This window comes from Meles meles, chromosome 2 (genome assembly GCF_922984935.1).
Source record: "Meles meles chromosome 2, mMelMel3.1 paternal haplotype, whole genome shotgun sequence".
NCBI classification, from domain to species: Eukaryota; Metazoa; Chordata; class Mammalia; order Carnivora; family Mustelidae; genus Meles; species Meles meles.
The window spans coordinates 24,519,281-24,539,484 of NC_060067.1; the positions used below are offsets into that span (position 1 = coordinate 24,519,281).

Here is a 20,204-nt window from a genome sequence, read left to right on the forward strand (position 1 = left end):
TAATGTGTCAAATAATCTTTACAGAAATCACTGCACAGTCAGATGCCAGTGAAATTCGACAGGACTGGAAACCTACATTCCTTAGTAATGAAGAATTTACACAATTAATGTTAGAGGTATGTCTAGATTTAATTTTTGAAAAGTTTGTTTTCCTCAAAAAAAATCATTGAGGTGATGAATATTAGTATGGTTTTAACAATATTAATTTAATACTGGAAAGTCTTAATTCCCTGTAAATCAATAAACTATATCTTCAATTAAAATTAATGTATGTATAAGTAAATAGTGCTATGTGGTAAGGTAATGTTAAATTTTTATTTTTTTTATATTATATGATTTTTGAGAGGTTTAGTAAAAGTCAGAAACCTATAGCTATCAAGTTCTCTACCTGAGGCCACTAACAACATTCAAGTGAAGAATAATGTATTTTATTTATCACATGTTAAATATTATTTATGCCCAGGTGCCCCTGGGTGGCTTGGTAAAACCTGAGACTCCTGATCTCTGGGTCATGAGTTCAAGCCCCATATTGGGTACAGAGATTACTTAAAAATAAAATCTTTAAATATTATTATGAAATGTATACTACTAGACCAAGGATCATTTTTAACAAATTGAAATTCATCTAAATACAGTATGGAATGATAATAAATGAAGTATTTTAGAAATATTAAAACATTGAATATACATCGAAAGACAACCTTTCTTAATTCAAGTAGAAACTTTTAAAAGGAAATAAGTAAGTGTTCTGTGACAGAATTATTTTCGAAAACAATTCAGAACATGCTTGCTTATAATTGAAAAAATTTAATACCTCATACAGTCAATTATAAAATCCACAAACATTTTGAGTCACTCATATCTATCAAGTTTACTTTTCTATTTTTTAATCATTTCCTGTGTAGAATAATATAGGTATCATCTTTGTATACAAAGTACACAGCTCATTATCAAATTTCCACGAAAACTTAGATAGGAAACAGAGGTGGTATACTTTGGCAGTAACAGTTAAGGACAAAAATAAACTCTTAACAAAGTAGACATAGAGCTGAAGAAAGCAGTCGAGATAGAGATGTTAGAGATAATCTAACAGAGATAATTTACATCTCTTAAACCCTGTTTGTTTGGATATATTATTTTAGACCATAAGCATTTATCTGTCATGTATATGTGTGTAATGACCATATTGCAAGTAACTTTGTATATCAACTAAAGTCTAAAGCAACATAAGATACTTTGGAAATTAATGAGTTATTTTTCTGTTGATACTTTAGATCAGTTAATTGCTGGATTGCTTAGGTACATATTCAGCAGAAATGTTACCATATGAAAATTTGTTGGACTGTAAATATATATATATTTATTGCTGTGCTTTAAATCTGAACAATAATTGAACATATTTCACATATTAACTCAATGAATGCTCACAGTAATCTTGTGAAGTAGAGTCTCTTAGAATCCCTTTCTTACTTGCCTCCGATGAGGAAATTGAGGAACAAAGGGATTATGTTACCCAAAACAGAGGAAGTAGCTCAGCTAGGATTCACTGCAGCCTCTGAGCTCCATGGCCTGAGCCTCTGTGCACACTGCCACTCATGAAACTTCTTTTCAGTGAAAGCTAGCCAAAGAACAGATCTTGTAGCTCAAAAACCAGCAACTGGGTCTTTAAATTAGCGGACACTTTAGTTACAAACCACGTAATAGTCTGTAATTTTAGGATCTTTTTCCTCTAAAAGGTAAGTGTTCTTCTGTAACAAAATTGTTTTATTACTTCTAAAGTTTTAGGAGTGGTCTGTAATAGCCTTCTGATCATCTACTCATCACTAAACTCATTGAAGTTGTCCAAAATTATCTTGTTAGGTATAAGTAATGTGTTTATGAAAGTGTACACACATCGTAATGTCTAAACAGAGAAAGGAAATAACTCACTTAATCACTCCTTAATTTTTGTTTTATGATTATAACCTCAATGCAGTGGTTTAATAAGCTCTTCTATATTAATCATAAACTACCCACTCTTCTTTATTGGTATTTGAATTCACAAATTTATATAATATCTTCACTTATTTATTATAATCTTAATGAAGGTAAATTCCCTAATGGGCTATACAGAGAAGCATTGTCTCCAAATTTTCTTTACATTGGTCAGATTTTTTATTATTATTTGTTAAGACACAGTAGTACATAACATAGATAACTACAAAAAGTAAATAAATTTGGAAATTAGAACATTGTAACATGCAACAGAGAAAATTGGAACATATTAAAAATTTAGAAAATATGAATTGTTTCATTATCCTTGCAACTTTTAAGATTACTAAAAAGTGTTACATTTATTTATTTAATAAGGACATTTTTGCTTTTTAATGAGTATTAACAGCTACTATATATTCTACTATATGCTAACTACTTATACAATATATCTACTACTATATATTAGCTACTATATATTATATAATATATGTTCTAACATTAATATGCCAAGATATGTGCAAGATACAAGGAGGACATGTATAAATGTGTATATAAATTACAACCTTGGTCCACCTAACCTAGTTGTGTTGATTAGATAACAGACAGGCAGTCCTGATAACATTTTCAGCAGAATTTTAAATATAGGCTCTATCTTTAGAATATTAGAGCTGCTAGTAGAAGGTATTAAATCATTCAGCTCATTTTATGGATGAGGCTCAGAAAAGTTGCAACTTGTCCAAGGTCAGGTACCTAATTAATTTAAGAACTGGGAAACATAATTATAACTTACGTGTTGGCTCTTTCTCGCCTTTCCTCCATTGCCACCTGTCTGTCTCCCTTTTATCTTTATTGCCTGAGGAGTATTCCTTCTTATCCTTGGGAGGGAAGGGGGTAGCTTGAGAGTTGTCAGGGAAATCAGGAGGATTTAGGCTGATCAGATCTTTCTACAAAATCATATCTATGTGAAGTAATCTCCTAGTATGTACCTCATTCCCCTTGGCAGCTGGCCACTCTCTCCAGTAATTTATAAGGAAAGGACTAGTGCCCTGTCATCCTTATCTTATATACAGATCCACAAGGAGGTACTGTCCCTTTCTGTAGACTTCCATTTTAAGTTTTTATTTTAATTCCTTTAGCTAACATATAGTGTTATATTAGTTTCAAGTGTATAATATAGTGATTAAGTGATTCTGTACATCACCCATTACTCATCAGAAGTGTACTCCTTAGTCCCCATCACTGTTTAACCCCTTTCCCTACCCACCTCCCCTCTGGTAACCATCAGTTTGTTCTCTAGAGATAAGAGTCTGTTTCTTGGTCTGTCTGTCTCTCTTTTTTCCTTTGCTCATTTGTTTTGTTTCTTAAGTTCCACATATCAGTGAAATCTTATGACTGACTTAGTTCACTTAGCATTATACTCTGTGGCTCCATCCATGTTGTTGCAAATGACAGGATTTCATTCTTTTTTATGACTGAATAATACTTCATTGTATATTTGTGTGTAGGTGTGTGTGTGTACATGCATAAATACATACCACATCTTCCTCATCGGTTCATCAGTCGAATGGACACTTGGGCTGTTTCCTTATCTTTGCTGTTACAAATAATGCTGCTATAAAGATCTGGGTGCATGTATCCCTTTGAATTAGTGTTGTATTCTGTGAGTAGATCCCTTGTAGTGTGATTGCTTGACCATGGGGTAGTTCTATTTTTAACTTTCTAAGGAGCTTCCATACTGTCTTCCACAGTGGCTACACCAATTTGTATTCCCACCAACAATGCAAGAATGTTCCATTTTCTCCACATCCTTACCAACACCAGTTGTTTCTTGTGTTGTTGATTTAGCCATTCTAACAGGTGTAAGGTGATATCCCATTGTAGTATTGATTTGCATTTCCCTGATGATGAGCATCTTTTCATGTGTCTTTTGGCCATCTGTATGTTTTTGGAGAAATGTCTGTTCATGTCTTCTGCCCATTTTTTTTAATTGGTTGTTTGGTTTTGGGGTCTTGAATTTTGTAAGTTCTTTATATATTTTGAATGCTAACCCTTTATCAGATAATGTCATTTGTAAATATCTTGTCCCATTCCATAGGTTGCCTTTTAGTTTTGATAATTATTTCCTTTGCAAAAGCTTTTTATTTTGATGTAGTCACTATAGTTTATTTTTGCTTTTGTTTCTCTTGCCTCAGCAGACCTATCTAGAAGAAGTTTGCCATGGCTCATATCAGAGAAGTTACTACCTATTCTCTCTTCTAGGATTTTCAAGTCTCATATTTAGGTCTTTAATCCATTTCAAATTTATTTTCGGGTATGGTGTAAGAAAGTGGTCTGGTTTCATTCTTTTGCATGTTGTCCAGTTTTTCCAGCGGTGTTTGTTGAAGAGACTCTTACCCATTGGATAATCTTTCCTGCTTTGTTGAAGATTGACCATATAATTGTGGGTTTATTTCAGGGTTTTCTGTTCTGCCAGTACCCTACTGTTTTGATTCCTGCAGGTTTATAATATAACTTAATATAAGTCCAGAATTGTGAGGTGTGCAGCTTTGCTTTTCTTTTTCAAGATTGCTTTGGTTATTTGGGGTCTTTTGTGGTTCCATATGAATTTTAGGATCGTTTCTTCTAGTCATAAAAGATGCTGTTGGTATTTTGATAGGGATTGCATTAAATGTTTAGATTGCTTTGGGTAGTGTAGACATTTTAACAATATTTGCTTTCCCAGTCCATGATCATGGAATGTCTTTCCATTTCTTTGTGTCACCTTCCATTTCTTTTGTACGTGTTTTACAGTTTTCAGAGCATAAGTCTTTGATCTCTTTGGTTAGGTTTATTCCTAGGTATCTCATTAATTTGTGCAATTGTAAATGGGATTGTTTTCTTAACTTCTCTTTGTGCTGCTTTATTTTTGGTATCTAGAAATGTAGCAGATTTCTGTAGATTGATTACTGAATTAGTGTGTCAGTTCTAGTGATTTAGTGTATCAGTTTGTTGGTGGAATCTTTGGGGTTTTCTATATACAGGACCATGTCATGTGCAAATAGTGAAAGTTTTCCTTCTTTCTTACAGATTTGGATGCCTTATATTGCTTTCTGTTGTCTGATTGCTGTAGCTAGTAAGTCCAGTACTGTGTTGAATAAAAGTGGTAAGAGTGGATAGCATTGTGTTGCTCCTGACCATAGCGGAAAAGCTATTTTCCCCATTAAGGATGTTAGTCGTTTGAGTTTTCTATATACAGTATCCTATCAACTGCAAATAGTGAAAGTTTTGCTTCTTCCTTACCAAATTGGATGCCTTTTATTTCTTTTCCTTGGTTGATTGTTGTGGCTAGGACTTCCAGTGCTATGTTGAATAAAAGTGCTGAGATTGGACATGATTGTCTTGTTCTTGACTTAAGGGAAAAACTCTCAGTGTTTCACCACTGAGTATGATGTTAGCTGTGTGTTTTCATCTTTGGCTTTTATTATGTTAAGGTATGTTCCCTCTAAACCCACTTTATTGAGATCTTTAATCATGAATGGATGTTGCACTTTGTCAGATGCTTTTTCTGCATCTATTGAGAGGCTCATATGGTTTTATCCTTTCTCTTATTGACTTGATGTATCACATTAATTCGTTTGTGAATATTGAACCACTGTATCTCAGAAATAAATCTGAATTGATTGTGATGAATGCTTTCTAAAATGTATTGTTGGATTTGGTTTGTTGATATTTTTTTTCTCACATTTTTAAAAGAATTTCTTTTCAGCATAACAGAATTCATTGTTTTTGCACCACACCCAGTGCTCCATGCAGTATTTGCCCTCTGTAATACCCACCACCTGACTCCCCCAACCTCCCACCCCCCGCCCCTTCAAAACCCTCAGATTGTCTTTCAGAGTCCATAGTCTCTCATGGTTCACCTCCCCTTCCAATTTCCCTCAACTCCCATCTCCTCTCCATCTCCCTATGTCCTCCATGTTATTTGTTATGCTCCACAAATAAGGAAACCATATGATACCTGACTCTCTCTGCTTCACTTATTTCACTCACATAATCTCTTCCAGTCTGTTGATATTTTGTTAAGGATTTTGCACTTACGTTCATGAGGGATGAACTACAGGGATTGCCCTGTAGTTCTCTCTCTCTCTCTTTTTTTCCTTGTAGTTTCTTGTGGTTTTCATATCAGGGTAAGTGGTGGCTTCACAAAATGAATTTGGAAGCTTTCCTTCCCCTCGGTTTTTTGGAATAGTTTGAGAAGCATAGGTATTATCTTTGAATATTTGGTAGAGTTCGCCTGTGAAGCCATCTGGTCCTAGGTTTTTGTTTGTTGGGAGTTTTTTGATTACTGATTCCATTTCTTTCTGGTAGTTGGTCTGTTCAAATTTTTATTTTGCTGTTCAGTTTTGGTAGGTTATATGTTTCCAGGAATTTATCCATTTCTTCTATGTTGTTCAATTTGTTGGCATGTAGTTTTTTTATAATGTTTCAATTATATTTCTGTACAAACTCACAACCCCAAGATCAAGAGTCATATGTTTCACTGACTGAGCCAGTCAAGCATTCCAGTCCTTGTTTTTTTAATTTAAATTCAGTTAATTAGTATATAATGTATTATTTATTTCAGGGGCACAGGTTTGTGATTCATCAGTCTTACACAACACACAGTGCTCACTACAACATATACCCAGTGTCCATCCCCCAGCCACCCCATCCATCACCGCCGTCCCCTCCTGCAAGCTCAGTTTGTTTCCTAATATTAAGAGTCTCTTATGGTTTGTCTCCCCCTCTGGTTTCATCTTATTTCATGTTTTTCTCTCTCTTTTATGATCCTATGCCTTGTTTCTTAAATTCCACATTGAAATGATACAATAATTTTCTTTCTCTGGTTGACTTATTTCACTTAGCATAATACCCTCTAGTTCCATCCATGTTGTCACAAATTGCAAGATTTCTTTTTTTGATGGCTACATAACATTCCATCAAATATATATACCACATCTTCTTTATCCATTCAGCTGTTGATGGATATCTGGGCTCTTTCCATAGTTTGGCTACTATAGACATTGATGCTATCAACATTGGGTGCAGTTGCCCCTTTGGGTCACTACCTTTGTATCTTTGGGGTAAATCCCCAGTAGTGCAATTGCTGGGTCATAGGACAGCTCTATTTTCAACTTTCTGAGGAACCTACATCCTGTTTTCCAGCGTGGCTGCACCAGTTTGCATGGCCACCAACAGGTGTTCCCATTTCTCCACATCCTTGCCAGCACGTGTTATTTCCTGACCTGTTGATTTTAGCCATTCTGACTGGTGTGAGGTGGTATCTCAGCTGTGTTTTTGATTTGTATTTGCCTGATGCCAAATGATGCTAAGCACTTTTTCATGTGTCTGTTGGCCCTTTGGATGTCTTCTTTGGAAAAATATCTGTTCATGTCTTCTGCCCTTTTCTTGATTGGATTATTTGTTCTTTGGGTGTTGAGTTTGATAAGTTCTTTATAGATTTTGGAGACTAACACTTTACCTCATAAGACATTTGGAAATCTCTTCTCCCATTCTGTTGGTTGTCTTTGGTTTTGTCAACTGTTTCCTTTGTTGTGTGAAAGCTTTTGATCTTGATGAAGTCCCAGTATTTCATTTTTGCCTTTGTTTTCCTTGCCTTTGGAGACATGTCTAGGAAGAAGTTGCTGTGGCTGAGGTCACGGAGGTTTCTGCCTGTGTTCTTGTCTAGGATTTAGATAGATTCCTATGTCCCATTTAGGTCTTTCATCCATTTTGAGTGTGATATAAGAAAAGGTCCAGTTTCATCCTTTGCCTGTGGCATGTCCAGTACCATGGATAGCCACGTGCAAAGGATGAAGAGACTTTATTCCATTGGACATTCTTTCTTGCCTTGTTGAAGATTAGTTGACCATAGAGTTGAGGGTCCATTTCTGGGTTCTCTGTTCTGTTCCATCGATCTATGTGTCTGTTTTTGTGCAAGTAACATGCTGTCTTGACGATTACAGCTTTGTAGTAGAGCTTGAAGTCTGGGAGTGTGATGACACCAGCTTTGGTTTTCTTTTTCAACATTCCTTTGGCTATTTGGGGTCTTTTCTGGTTCTGTACAAATTTTAGGATTATTTGTTCCAGTTCTGTGAAAAAAAGTTGATGGTATTTTGATATCAGTTGGGTTGAATGTGTAGATTGCTGTAGGTAGCAGAGACATTTTGACAATATTTGTCCTTCCCATCCATGAGCATGGAAAGTTTTTCCAATTCTTTGTGTCTTCCTCAATTTCTTTCATGAGTATTCTGTATTTTTCTGAGCACAGATCCTTTGCCTCTTCAGTTAGGTTTATTCTGAGATATCTTAATGATTTTTGGTGTAGTTGTAAATGGGATTGATTCCTTAAATTCCTTTTCCTGTCTCACTCTTAGTGTATAAAATGCAACTGATATCTGTGCATTGATTTTTATATCCTAACACTTTGCTGAATTCCTTTATCAGTTATAGCAGTTTTGGGGTGGAGTCTTTTGGATTTTCCACATAGAGTATCATGTCGTCTGTAAAGTGTGAGAGTTTGAATTCTTTGTTGATTCGGATGCCTTTTATTTCTTTCTGTTGTCTGATTGCTGAGTCTAGGAATTCTAGTACTGTGTCAAACAACATTGGTAAGAGTGGCCATCCTGCCATGTTCACTGTGGGCTTTTCATGGATGATGGCTTTTATGATGTTGAGGTATGTACCCTCTTCCTACACTGTGAAGAGTTTTAATCTAGAAAGCATGTTACTTTGTCAAATGCTTTTCTGCCTCTATTGAGAGGATCATATGGTTCTTATTCTTTGTTTTATTAATGTAGTGTATCACATTGATTGATTTGTGGATGTTCAACCAACCGTGCTGCCCAGGAATACATCCCACTTGGTCATGCTGAATAATCCTTTTAATGTACTGTTGGATGCTATTGGCTGGTATCTTGGTGAGAATTTTGGTATCCATGTTCATCAGGGATTTTGGTTTGTATTTCTTCTTTTTGATGGGGTCTTTATATGGTTTTGGAATCAAGATAATGCTGGCCTCATAGAAAGAGTTTGGAAGTTTTCCTTCTGTTTTTAGTTTTTTGAAAGAGCTTTAGAAGAAAAGGTATTAATTCTTCTTTAAATGTTTGATAGAATTCCCCTGCGAAGCCATCTGACCCTAGGCTCTTGTTTGTTCAGAGATCTTTGATTACTGCTTCATCTCCTTGCTGGTTTGGGGTCTGTTCAGGTTTTCTATTTCTTCCTGTTTCAGTTTTGATAGTTTGTATGTCTCTAGGAATACATCCATTTCTTTCAGATTGTCTGATTTGTCAGCATGTAATTGCTCATGATATGTTCTTACAATTGTTTGTATTTCTTTGATGTTGGTTGTGATCTCATCTCTTTCATTCATGATTTTATTTATTTGGGTCTTTCCTCTTTTCTTTTGGATAAGTCTGGCCGGGGCTTTGTCAGTCTTACTCTTTGAGAGAACCAGCTCCTAGTTTTGTTGATCTGTCCTACTGTTCTTTTGTTCCTGTTTCATTGATTTCTGCTCAGTTGTTAGTATTTCTCTTCTCCTGCTAGGTTTAGGCATTATTTGCTGTTCTTTTTCCAGCTCCTTTAAGTGTAAGATTAGGTTGGGTATTTGAGACCTTTCTTATTTCTTGAGAAAAGCTTAAAATGCTATCCACTTCCCTTTTAGGACTGCCTTTGCCACTTCCCAGAGATTTTGAACAGTTGTATTTTCATTTGTTTCCATGAATTTTTAAAATTCTTTAATTTCCTGGTTGACCCATTGATTCTTTAGTAGGATGCTCTTTCACCTCTGTGTACTTGAGTTCTTTCCAACTTTCCTCTTATAGTTGAGTTCCAGATTCAAAGTATTGTGTTCCGAAAATGCAGGGAATGATATCAGTCTTTTGGTACTGGTGGAGACCTGATTTGTGACCCAAGATGGGATCTATCCTGGAGAATGTTCCATGTGCACTCAAGAAGATTGTGTATTTCTTTGCTTTGGGATGGAATGTTCTGAATGTATCTGTGAAGTCCATCTGGTCCAGCATGTCATTCTGTGCCCTTATTTTCTTGTTGAGTTTGCTTAGATGATCTGTCCATTGCAGTGAGGGGCATGTTAAAATCCCCTACTATTATTGTATGAGTATCGATGTGTTTCTTTGATTTTGTTATTAATTGGCTTATATAATTGATTGCTCCCATGTTAAGGGCATAAATATTTATAGTTGTTAGATCTTCTTGTTGGATAGACTGTTTAAGTATGATACAGTGTCCTTACTCATCTCATCTCTTATTACAGTCTTTGGTTTAAAATCTAATTTGTCTGATATGAGGATTGGCACCGCAGCTTGCTTTTGATGTCCACTGGCTTGGTAAATGGTTTTCCGCCCTGCCCCTGCTTTCAATCTGGAGGTGTCTTTTGGTCTAAAATGAGTCTCTTGCACACAGCGTATTGATGGGTCTTGCTTTTTAAAAAATCTATTCTTGTACCCTATGTCTTTTGATTAGGACATTTAGCCCGTTTACATTCAGGGTAACTATTGAAAGATAGGAACTTAGTGCCATTGTATTGCCTGTAAGGTGACTGTTACTGTATGTTGTCTCTGTTTCTTTCTGGTCCGTGTTACTTTTGGGCTCTCTCTTTGCTTAGAGGATCCCTTTCAATATCTCTTGCAGGGATGGTTTAGTGATCACAAATTCTTTTAGTTTCTCTTTGTCCTGGAAGCTTTTTATCTGTCCTATTTTTTTTTTTTAAGATTTTATTTATTTATTTGACAGAGAGAGATCACAAGTAGGAAGAGAGAGGAGGAAGCAGGCTCCCTGCCGAGCAGAGAGCCCGATGTGGGGCTCTATCCCAGGACCCTGAGATCATGACCTGAACCGAAGACAGAGGCTTAACCCACTGAGCCACCCTGGCACCCCTATCTGTCCTATTTTGAATGAAATCATAGCTTGATAAAGTATTACTGATTGCATATTTTTCTCATTTAGCACTTTCAATATATCATGCCTGTACTTTCTGACTTAGGAAGTCTCTGTGGATAGGTCTGTTGTCAGTCTTGTGTTTTTACCCTTGTAGGTTAGGGATCTCTTCTCCCGAGCTGCTTTCAGGAATTTCTGTCTCTGATATTTTACGTCTCACTCTTATATTTCAGGGTGTTGACCTGTTTTTGATTTTGAGGGCATTCTCTGTGCCTCCTGGATTTTGATACCTGTTTTCTTCCTCAGATTAGGAACATTCTTTGCTATAATTTGCTCCAGTGTACTTTCTGCCCCTCTTTCTCTTTCCTGTTCCTATGAGATCCCAGTTACTCTAATGTTGTTTTGCTTTATGTTAACACTTTTTTCTCGAGTTCTCCTCTTGTGATCCAGTAGTTGTTCATCTTTTTCTCAGCTTCTTTATTCTCCATTGTTTGGGCTTCTCTGTCACTAATTCTGTCTTCTGCCTCATTTATCCTAGCAGGTAGGGCCTCCATTTTTAATTGTATCTCATTAATTGCCTTTTTATTTCAACTTGGTTAGATTTCAGTTCTTTTATTTCTCCAGAAAGGGATTCTCTAGTGTCTCCTATGTTTTTTTCAAGCCCAGCTAGTTTATTTATAATCATTATTCTGAACTGTAGTTCTGACGTCTTCTGTCCATATTGATTAGGTCCCTGGCAGTGAGTATTACTTCTTATTCTCTTTGTTGAGGTGAGTTTTTTTGTTTTCTTATTCTGTCCAGAGAAGAACAGATGAAGAACAGAACAAAATACTAAAAGGGCAACAACAGTCCCAAGGAAATATACACTAAACAAATCAGAAGAGATCCAATACCGGGGGTGGGGGGAAGTGGTGAATATAATCAGGTAGGTGAGCTGAATAGAGCAATATGCTGGATTCTAAGTGTATTTTTGGTTTGTGTTTATAGAAAACTAGATCCCAAAATTCTAACAAAGGAAAAATCTGTATATGCACAAAAATAAAATTAAATACAATGAAAAGATAGAATGTAACTGTAAAAATGAAATTAAAAAACAAGAAAAAAACAAAAGAGAAAGAGAAGAAACAACAACAACAAAAAGGGATACAAATAACAACAAAGGTGAACAGAACAGAGCAATACACTATCTCCTGAGAGTATTTTGGTCAGTTTGTTAAGAGAAACCACCTCTCAGAGTTGTAAAGAAAGAGAAACTTATATATATAAAAATCATATTAAATGCATTGAGAGGATTGAATGTAAATATAAAGGTGAAAACTTAAAAAAAAAAAAATGAAAAAGAAAAAGAACGTGTGGGACGCTTGGGTGGCTCAGTTGGTTAAGCTGCTGTCTTTGGCCCAGGTCATGATCCCAGGGTTCTGGGATCGAATCCCACATCAGGCTCCTTGCTCGGCAGGGAGCCTGCTTCTCTCTCTGCCTCTGCCTGCTTCTGTGTGCTCTCTCTCTCTCTGAAAAATGAATAAAATCTTTTAAAAAAAAGAGAGAATGTGATCAGAACAGAGCTATATACTAGATATTGGGTGTATTTTGGTGTGTTAGGAGAAACTGCATCTCAAAATTTTAAAGAAAGTAAAACTTAGATATATATACAAAAATAAGGTTAAATACAATGAAGGGTTAGAATGTGACTGTAAGAATGAAAATTAAAAATATATTTAAAGAAAGGTTGATAAAATAGGAAGTTGATTGAAAAAGGAAAAGAAAAATTTTAAAGAAAAAAATTTTTAAAATTAAAGTGGAAAGACTAAAGAATCATGGGACAAAAGTCATGAGTTCTATGTGCTGTATTCCCCTAATACTGTAGTTTTGCAGTTCTCATTGATCGGTAAACTTGATCTTTGCTGGATGTTCTTGCTGATCTTCTGGGGGAGAGGCCTGTTGCAGTGAATCTCGAATGTCTTTGCCCGAGGCAGAATTGTACCACCCTCGCCAGGGGCCAGGCTAGTAATCTGCTCTGGTTTGCTCTTATGTGGCTGTTGTTCCCTGAAGGTTTTCCCTGCAGCTTTAGAGGAGGAGAATGAAAATGGCAGTATTCTCATCTCTGTTCCCAGAGCTGAGAGCTCAGGGCCCCACTCCTCAGTGAGCCCTTAGAGAAAAGAAGTCAGTCATTCCTGTGTCCCCAGTCTCTGGCCACACCATGTGTTCACCCAGCCTATAACTGAGCGTTTCTGTCTCTGGCACACAACCCCATGTGAAGTCTCCAAACCCAGCAGGCTTCTGTGGCATGCCTTTGTACTGCTCCTTCTGGGGGAGGAACAGGGGTCTCTCCATGGTTCTGCTGCTTTTGGGCCGCTGCTCGAAGAGCAGGGGCCCCACTGTGCCCTGGATCGCGGTTTATGGCAACCCTGAGCTGAGAGCCCTCTCTTGGGCTGACCCTTTGTGGCTGGCTTCCCCGCTCCAATATGAACCCTGGTCTTCCTGCAACCCTGAGGATCCTGAGACTGCACTGCCCTAGTGAGGCTTCCACCCCCTACTTAGTTGCCTAAGTGACATCTTTTCACCGGAGCAAGCTTCTAAATGTTCTGATTTTGTGTTCCCTTGCTCTGTCACTTGCAGGTGGCTGGCTGATGGAGCCTCCCTCCCCCACTGTCTTTCCATATATCACTTTGGATTCACTTCTCTGTACCTCCTACCTTACAGAAAGTGGTTGCTTTTTTATTTCTGGAGTTGTAGCTATTTTCTTAGATTCCTGTTGAGTTTGCAGGTGTTCAGAATAGTTTGATAGCTATCTAGCTGAATTCCTGGGGCCAGACAAAATTAAGGTCTCCTACTCCTCTGCCATCTTGGAAGTCACCCCATCTTTGTTTTAAAGTTTAATTTGTCCTATGTTAAGTATTACTATTCTGACTTTCTTTTTTTTTTTTTTCCCAAGTTTTTATTTAAATTCCAGCTAGTTAACATGTAGTGCAATATTAGTTTCAGGTGTAGAATATAGTACCTCATCACTTACAACAGTCACTGGTCATCACAAGTGCCCTCCTTAATGCCCTTCATGTGTTTGGCACCCACCCTCCTCAAATCCCCCCCACCTCTCCTCCAGTAACCATCAGTTTGTTCTCTATAATTGAGTCTGTTTCTTGGTTTGCCTCTTTTTTGACATCCATTTGCACAATAAATATTTCTCCTTTCCCTCAGTTTCAATCTGCAGGTATCTTTAGGTCTAAAATGAGTGTCTTATAATCAGCATATAGATGGGTCTTCGTTTTTTTTATCTGTCCTGTCACTCTATGTCTTTTGATTGGATCATTTAGTCCATTCGTATTCAAAGTAATTATCCAAATTATGTATTTATTGCCCTTTTATTACCTGTTTTGTGGTTGCTTCTGAAGAGTTTCTCTGATCCCTTCTTGTCTTTTCTCTTTGATGGTTTGCTGGTTTTCTTTAGTGATACATTTGGATGTATTTCTGTTTATTCTTTGCATATTTATTAGTATCTTTGATCTGTTGTTATCATTAAGTTTGTATATAACATCTTCTGCATGTAGCAGTCTACATTAAGTTGATGGTTGCTTAAGTTTGAACCCATTCTTTACACCTCTCCTGTCCATGTTTTAGGTAAATGGTGTCATATTTTACATCCTTTTATTTTTAAGTTGCTTGTTTGATATTTTACAGAAATACCCATTTTTATTGCTTTTGTGTTCTCTGTCTTCACACTTGTCACTTTTGGTCTCTCTTTTCGACTTATAGTCCCCTTCAGTATTTCTTGCATGGTTCATTTAGTGGTTGTGAATTCATTTAGTTTCGTTTGCCTGGGAAAACCTTTATTTTTGTTGTTGTTGTTGTCTGGGAAATACTTTATCTCTCCTTCTGTTCTGAATGATATAGCCTTTTTTTCTTTTTTTAAAGATTTTATTTTTTTAGTTATTTGTTTGACAGAGAGAGACATAGCAAGAGAGGGAACACAAGCTAGGGAGTGGGAGAGGGAAAAGCATGCTTCCCGCTGAGCAGGGAGCCTGATGTGGGGCTTGATCCCAGGACCCTGGGATCATGACCTGAGCTGAAGGCAGATGATTTATGACTGAGCCACCCAGGCACCCCTGGATGATAGCCTTGTTGTGTAGAGTGTTCTTGGCTGCAGGTTTTTTTTTCCCATTCAGTACTTTGAATATATCATGCCCACTCCCATCTGGCTTGGAAAGTTTCTGTTGAAAAATCCCCCTCTAATCTTAGGGAGTTTCCCTTGTATGTAACTGTTGTCTTTTGTCTTGCTACTTTTAGATTTTTTTCTTTACCACTGGATTTGCTTTTGTTGATTTTGTTTGGAGTTCTCTGTGCCTCTTGGGTCTGGATATCTGTTTTCTTCTCCAGATTGGGGAAGTTTTCAGCTATTATCTCCTCAAATAAATTTTCTGCCCCCTTTACTCTCTCTTCTTCTGGGACTCCTATAATATGAATGGTACTGAGTTTCATGGGAGTCACTGAGTTCCCAAGTCTGTTCTCATTTAGTGTTATTCTCTTTTCTCTCTTTTCTTCAGCTTGATTATTTTCCATGACTCTGTTTTGTGGGTCATTAATTCATTCTTCTGCTTCTTCCATTCTACTGTTCATTCCATTAGGTATATTTCTCACTTTGTTCATTGAGCTCTTTTTCTCTGTTATGTTATTCCTTATCTCTGTGTTGAGAGTCTTGCTGATATCTTCCACTCTTTTCTCAAGTCTGGTGAATATATTTAGGATCATTACTTTAAAATTCTCTGTCAGGCATGTTAGTTATATCTGTTTTACTCAGGTCTCTGCCTCTGGCCTTGCCCTTTTATTTTATTTAGGACAAATTCCTGTGCCTTCTCATTTTGTTTAAGTCTCTGGCTGCTTCTTTATGCTAGGAAAGTCACTTTCATCATCCTGTTCTTGAGGGTAATGGCCTTATGAAGGAGAGGTTTTGTAATGCCCTGCTGAGTAGTGTTACTTCTTCCCCAGAGCCTAGCACTTCAAGGAGTATCTCCAGCATGTGCTGTGTGTATTTTCTGCTGTTGTGTCCTGGCCACTTTACCCTTCAGGCAAGTCGTCTGCGGAGGCTCTCTTCACCTGTTGTGAAATGAGACCTGTCACTACCACCAGTGAAACTGAGGCCCTGTAAGACTTCTGGGTGGGGAGAAGTGGTGTGGCCAAGGGTTTGGGCTGGGTTTTGGGGGCGGTGTGCGGGGGGGCCATCACACTGGGACTGACACAAATGTGACTGGAAAGGGTGGTTTTTCTGGAGCACAGAAGGATGCGGCTCGGTGTAAACGAGTTAAGTAGTGAGTGCTGAGGCTGCCCTTGTTCCCACAGGTGGCTGTGTGCCTAGGCTGAGGGGCGGGAGAGGGAAATGGTGCCTGCCAGTTCCTTTGTTCCTGGTGGGGTCTTTCTATGAATGCTCTCTCTCTGGGATACACTCTGAGATGAGTGAATAACCTCCCCACTCTATGTCCCACCTGCTCTTCAGAGCTCCATTTCCGCACTGTGTCCACAGGATGTTTGCCCTGCCTTCTTCCCCAGTGACCCCCGATTCTCCGAGCCAAACCTGCAGATCTTTAGAACTCTAGCGTTAAGCCCTGCTGATTGCCAGAACTCATGAAATTCGGCCCCTCTTATGTTCCAAACCCAGGTGCTATGGGGATTTGTTTTCCTTTTGTACTCCCCTGTGTGCTAGTCTGTCTTTTGTCAGTCTCTGTACTGGGGCTCCCTCCCCACTGTAGCAGCCTCTTTTTCACGGCCTCTCTGCATTTTCCTTCCTTCTTCAATGTGGCCTCTTCTCTACCTTTAGTTGTTTGCTCTGCCAGTCTTCAGATGGATTTCTGGGATATTTAGGGTGATTTGATAGTTACCAAGTTGTATCCGGGGACAAGGTATAGCTAGGATCCTGCTCCTCTGCCACCATCATTGAAGACAAACAGTTTTAACTAATGAACTCTTCCTATTATATCATACAGATGGGAAAGGGGATAAGCCTCACAGGCTTCAGTCTTGGGAGTAGGATGTCCTTCCCTGTCTAACTTTCTCATCCATATCTCTCTAGTCTTCCTCCTTAGGGCCCTCCTCAAGACCCCTTAAGTTTTTGGTGTACCCATCCACTGTGCTTGGAATTGGAAATTAAATCCCTCCTCTCAAAAGAAGTCCTGGGCCCTGGGTCCTTTCTTGTGTTAAGACTTTTGTGGTACGTTGGTGGAGGCTTTTCTCTGCTTAGCCTTTGCCTGTGTCGGAGTTAAAAGGCTAGGCTCCGGTTCTGGCAATGGGCTTACGTTATTAAGAGTTCTGATTTCAGTTCATTCTTTTCACAGAAGGGATCTTCACTCAGTTTCTAGCAAATATCCTAAGAGCAAATACATATCATCATAATAAATATTAATTTACTTTTAGAGATAACAGAATCTAGCTTCACATGAAGTATGTTCTTCTTAAGCCATTCATTATGAAATAATAATACAGGCATTATTGTACTAAGGAGTTTTGGTAAAAATAATTTCATGAATTTTCTTTTCTTCTTTTTTCTTTTTTTTAAGATTTCTGTATTGACTTGAGAGAGAGAGAGCCAGCACACACACATATGTGTGTGTGTGGGGGGGGGAGCTGTAAGAGGTAGGGAGGAAAAGAGAGGAGAAGGGGGAGAGAGAGAGAGAGAAAGAGTGTGTGTACCTTAAGCAGACTCCCTGCTGAGTGCAGAGCCCAGCACAGGGCTTGATCTCACAACCCTGAGATCATGACCTGAACTGAAATTTAGCATCAGGCACTTAACTGACTGAGCTACCCAGGTATCCCTTGAATTTTCTTAAATTACAAGGTTCTCTTTCTTTCTCTCTCTCTCTCTCTCTCTCTCATACACATACACTCAGCCAAGAATGGGTTTTTCTGAGTCATTCTAGAAGATAGGCATCTACTCAAAATAAGTTCTTTCTGACATCCAGATCTGTCCCCCAGTAGAAGGTGAGGGGACATGGAGGGTACCTTTTTCCATATATTCAGCAATTCTTCAACAGTTATTTCAAAGCAGGAGATTACTCTGACTCCCAGGTCCATATATTATATACTACAGATATTTTTTATCCACTACATGCCACATATCTGTGAGGTGCTGCAGACAGTGTTCAAGAAGATAGATATGGTTCTTACCAGCAGTTGCTATCCTTTGAGAGAGCCCTATAATTAAAAAGAATCTTAAATTTAGCATGATAACCGTTTCGATAGGCAGAGAGGAGCTCTTCTTATGGTCTGTCTTTTCTGATGTGTTATCTTCAGCATCTTTTCCACTGGATCTTCTTTTCCTTCAACCTGCGTATATACTTGAGTTACTTCCCTTGATACTTGGACCCCTTAGAACTTGTCCTTTTCCTTCCTTCCCTCTGAAGTTCAAAAAGGAGTACTTTGTAATGAACAATATCCACTGTCTCTAAACTCAGTGTAGTCTGATGCACCTCGCTACTGACCTAACTCTTAAGAGTCATCAAAATTCACTTGTCATTTTCTTAGTCCTTATCCTGTTTGATCTCTTTTTATAGTGACCGGTCCCTCTTCTGCCTCTCTCACCTTGTCATTTTCTCTTCCACTGCCTTCCTTGACAACGTCTTTATTCTCTGTCATTTTCTCTGGCCCTTGTCCTCCTCCTCATCCCCTTGTGTAGATAATTATTCCCAGGGTTTGTCTTTGGCATGCTTCTGTCTTTTGCAGCTCTCATTTCTTCAGCTGTCACTTCTGTGCCTAGGGTTCTCCAGTGAAAATACTTTATAAAATAAAAAGTACAGGATTGCTTTATTGTTAATTATTTTATCCCCTGTACTAGCTTCTCTCTGAACTCTAACTTCCCATTTCTCAAAGTTTGCCTAATTCTCTGTTCTTACTGCTACTGATTTCATTCAGATTTTCATTAACTTCCCCGACTTCCAGAAGCCACTGAAATTTTCCTAACATAATTCTGTTTCTTCTAAATGCATGTAATACTGCTTCTAGACTCCTTTTGAATGAAGTCCTTATGTCTTGACCTGGTATTCAAGGCCTTTCATGATCTGACCCAGCCTACTTTTTCAGCTTAATTTCCCTTTCACTTTAACCTCATGTATCTCCTTAAGTTTCAGTCGAACATCTTTTCATTAATATACCCAAAAGGTGGGAATGTGTTGTGTCAGACATATCATTGATGTCATGTCAGATACCAGCATCTTCAAATAAGGCAGTTCTCTTATAATATACATAAAATAATGATAGAACATTAGGTATCTGTTTTAGAAGCTAACTCTCCATGTATGACCATATTGTGATATGAAACATTTAAGAATGCACAAAGATATGTACTAAGGTGTTGTAAAGGGAAAAGTTAGCATTTGGCAGCACTCTGGAAATTACACACTAAGTCCTTTGTCATTTAATTAGATTTTTTTTTTTCCTGTCCTATGCTTTTTTTCTTTTCGCTTAACTGACCATTATGTTTAATTTCAGGCTCTTGATGGTTTTTTTTTAGCAATCATGACAGATGGAAGCATAATATATGTGTCTGAGAGTATAACTTCATTACTTGAACATTTACCAGTAAGTATCCTGTGATCTTTTTCTTATTTAAGACCTATTTTAAATGTTCTAAAGCACGAGGAAGAGGATCCCCAGAGCAATGTTGAACAGTGGTTAGAGTCAGGAGGAGAGCTCTAACCATGTCTCCCTATTTGGCAGTAACTAATATTTTAACTACCACTGTATCTAACCTCTGCCCTTCTTATTCTAATGCTGTTTTCAGTGTTTCCTTTTTAATCAGCCTGGTGACAGTGTTGCTTAAATCACTGGGAATATCTTAGAAAAAGTAAATTTGGGGGGAGCTATTTGTTCCTTTTAGAGGAACTCAAGTAATTTTCTCAAAAGAATAACTTAGAATAACACACTAAAAATAATAGGTACAGAATTTTTGTGCTCTGTGCTAGAAATGAGAATTTTATAATGACCATTTTCAGTATGACTAACAGAATTAGCAAAGAATTATATTGTGTAATTTTGATTAGGTTGATGAATACCTGAATTATATCTTATTGTTTGCTGTTTTATTAAACGTGTATTTATTGACTACTCTGTGTCACACTGTTATGCTAGGTGCTGTGCTGCAGTTGACAGTTTTTATAAATTTAAAGTTGTTTTTTTTTTTTTTTAAAGATTTTATTTATTTATTTGACAGAGAGAAATCACAATTAGGCAGAGAGGCAGGCAGAGAGAGAGGGAAGCAGGCTCCCTGCTGAGCAGAGAGCCCGATGCGGGACTCGATCCCAGGACCCTGAGATCATGACCTGAGCAGAAGGCAG

The 20,204-nt window shown here is 37.7% G+C and overlaps 1 protein-coding gene across 8 annotated transcripts in view; it reads left to right on the plus strand.

Moving 5' to 3' along the window:
• The window catches only part of CLOCK (clock circadian regulator), a 135,961-nt gene that overhangs the window by 68,884 nt on the left and 46,873 nt on the right, over positions 1-20,204 (plus strand). For 7 of the 8 annotated variants that reach the window (XM_045996451.1, XM_045996457.1, XM_045996411.1 and 4 more), the window contains 2 exons: positions 25-116; positions 19,360-19,449. In XM_045996451.1, coding sequence (XP_045852407.1) covers positions 25-116; positions 19,360-19,449 — 182 coding nt within the window. Of the gene's footprint in view, positions 1-24; positions 117-19,359; positions 19,450-20,204 lie in introns of those variants that run through there. The other variant, XM_045996466.1, reaches the window with a different exon arrangement.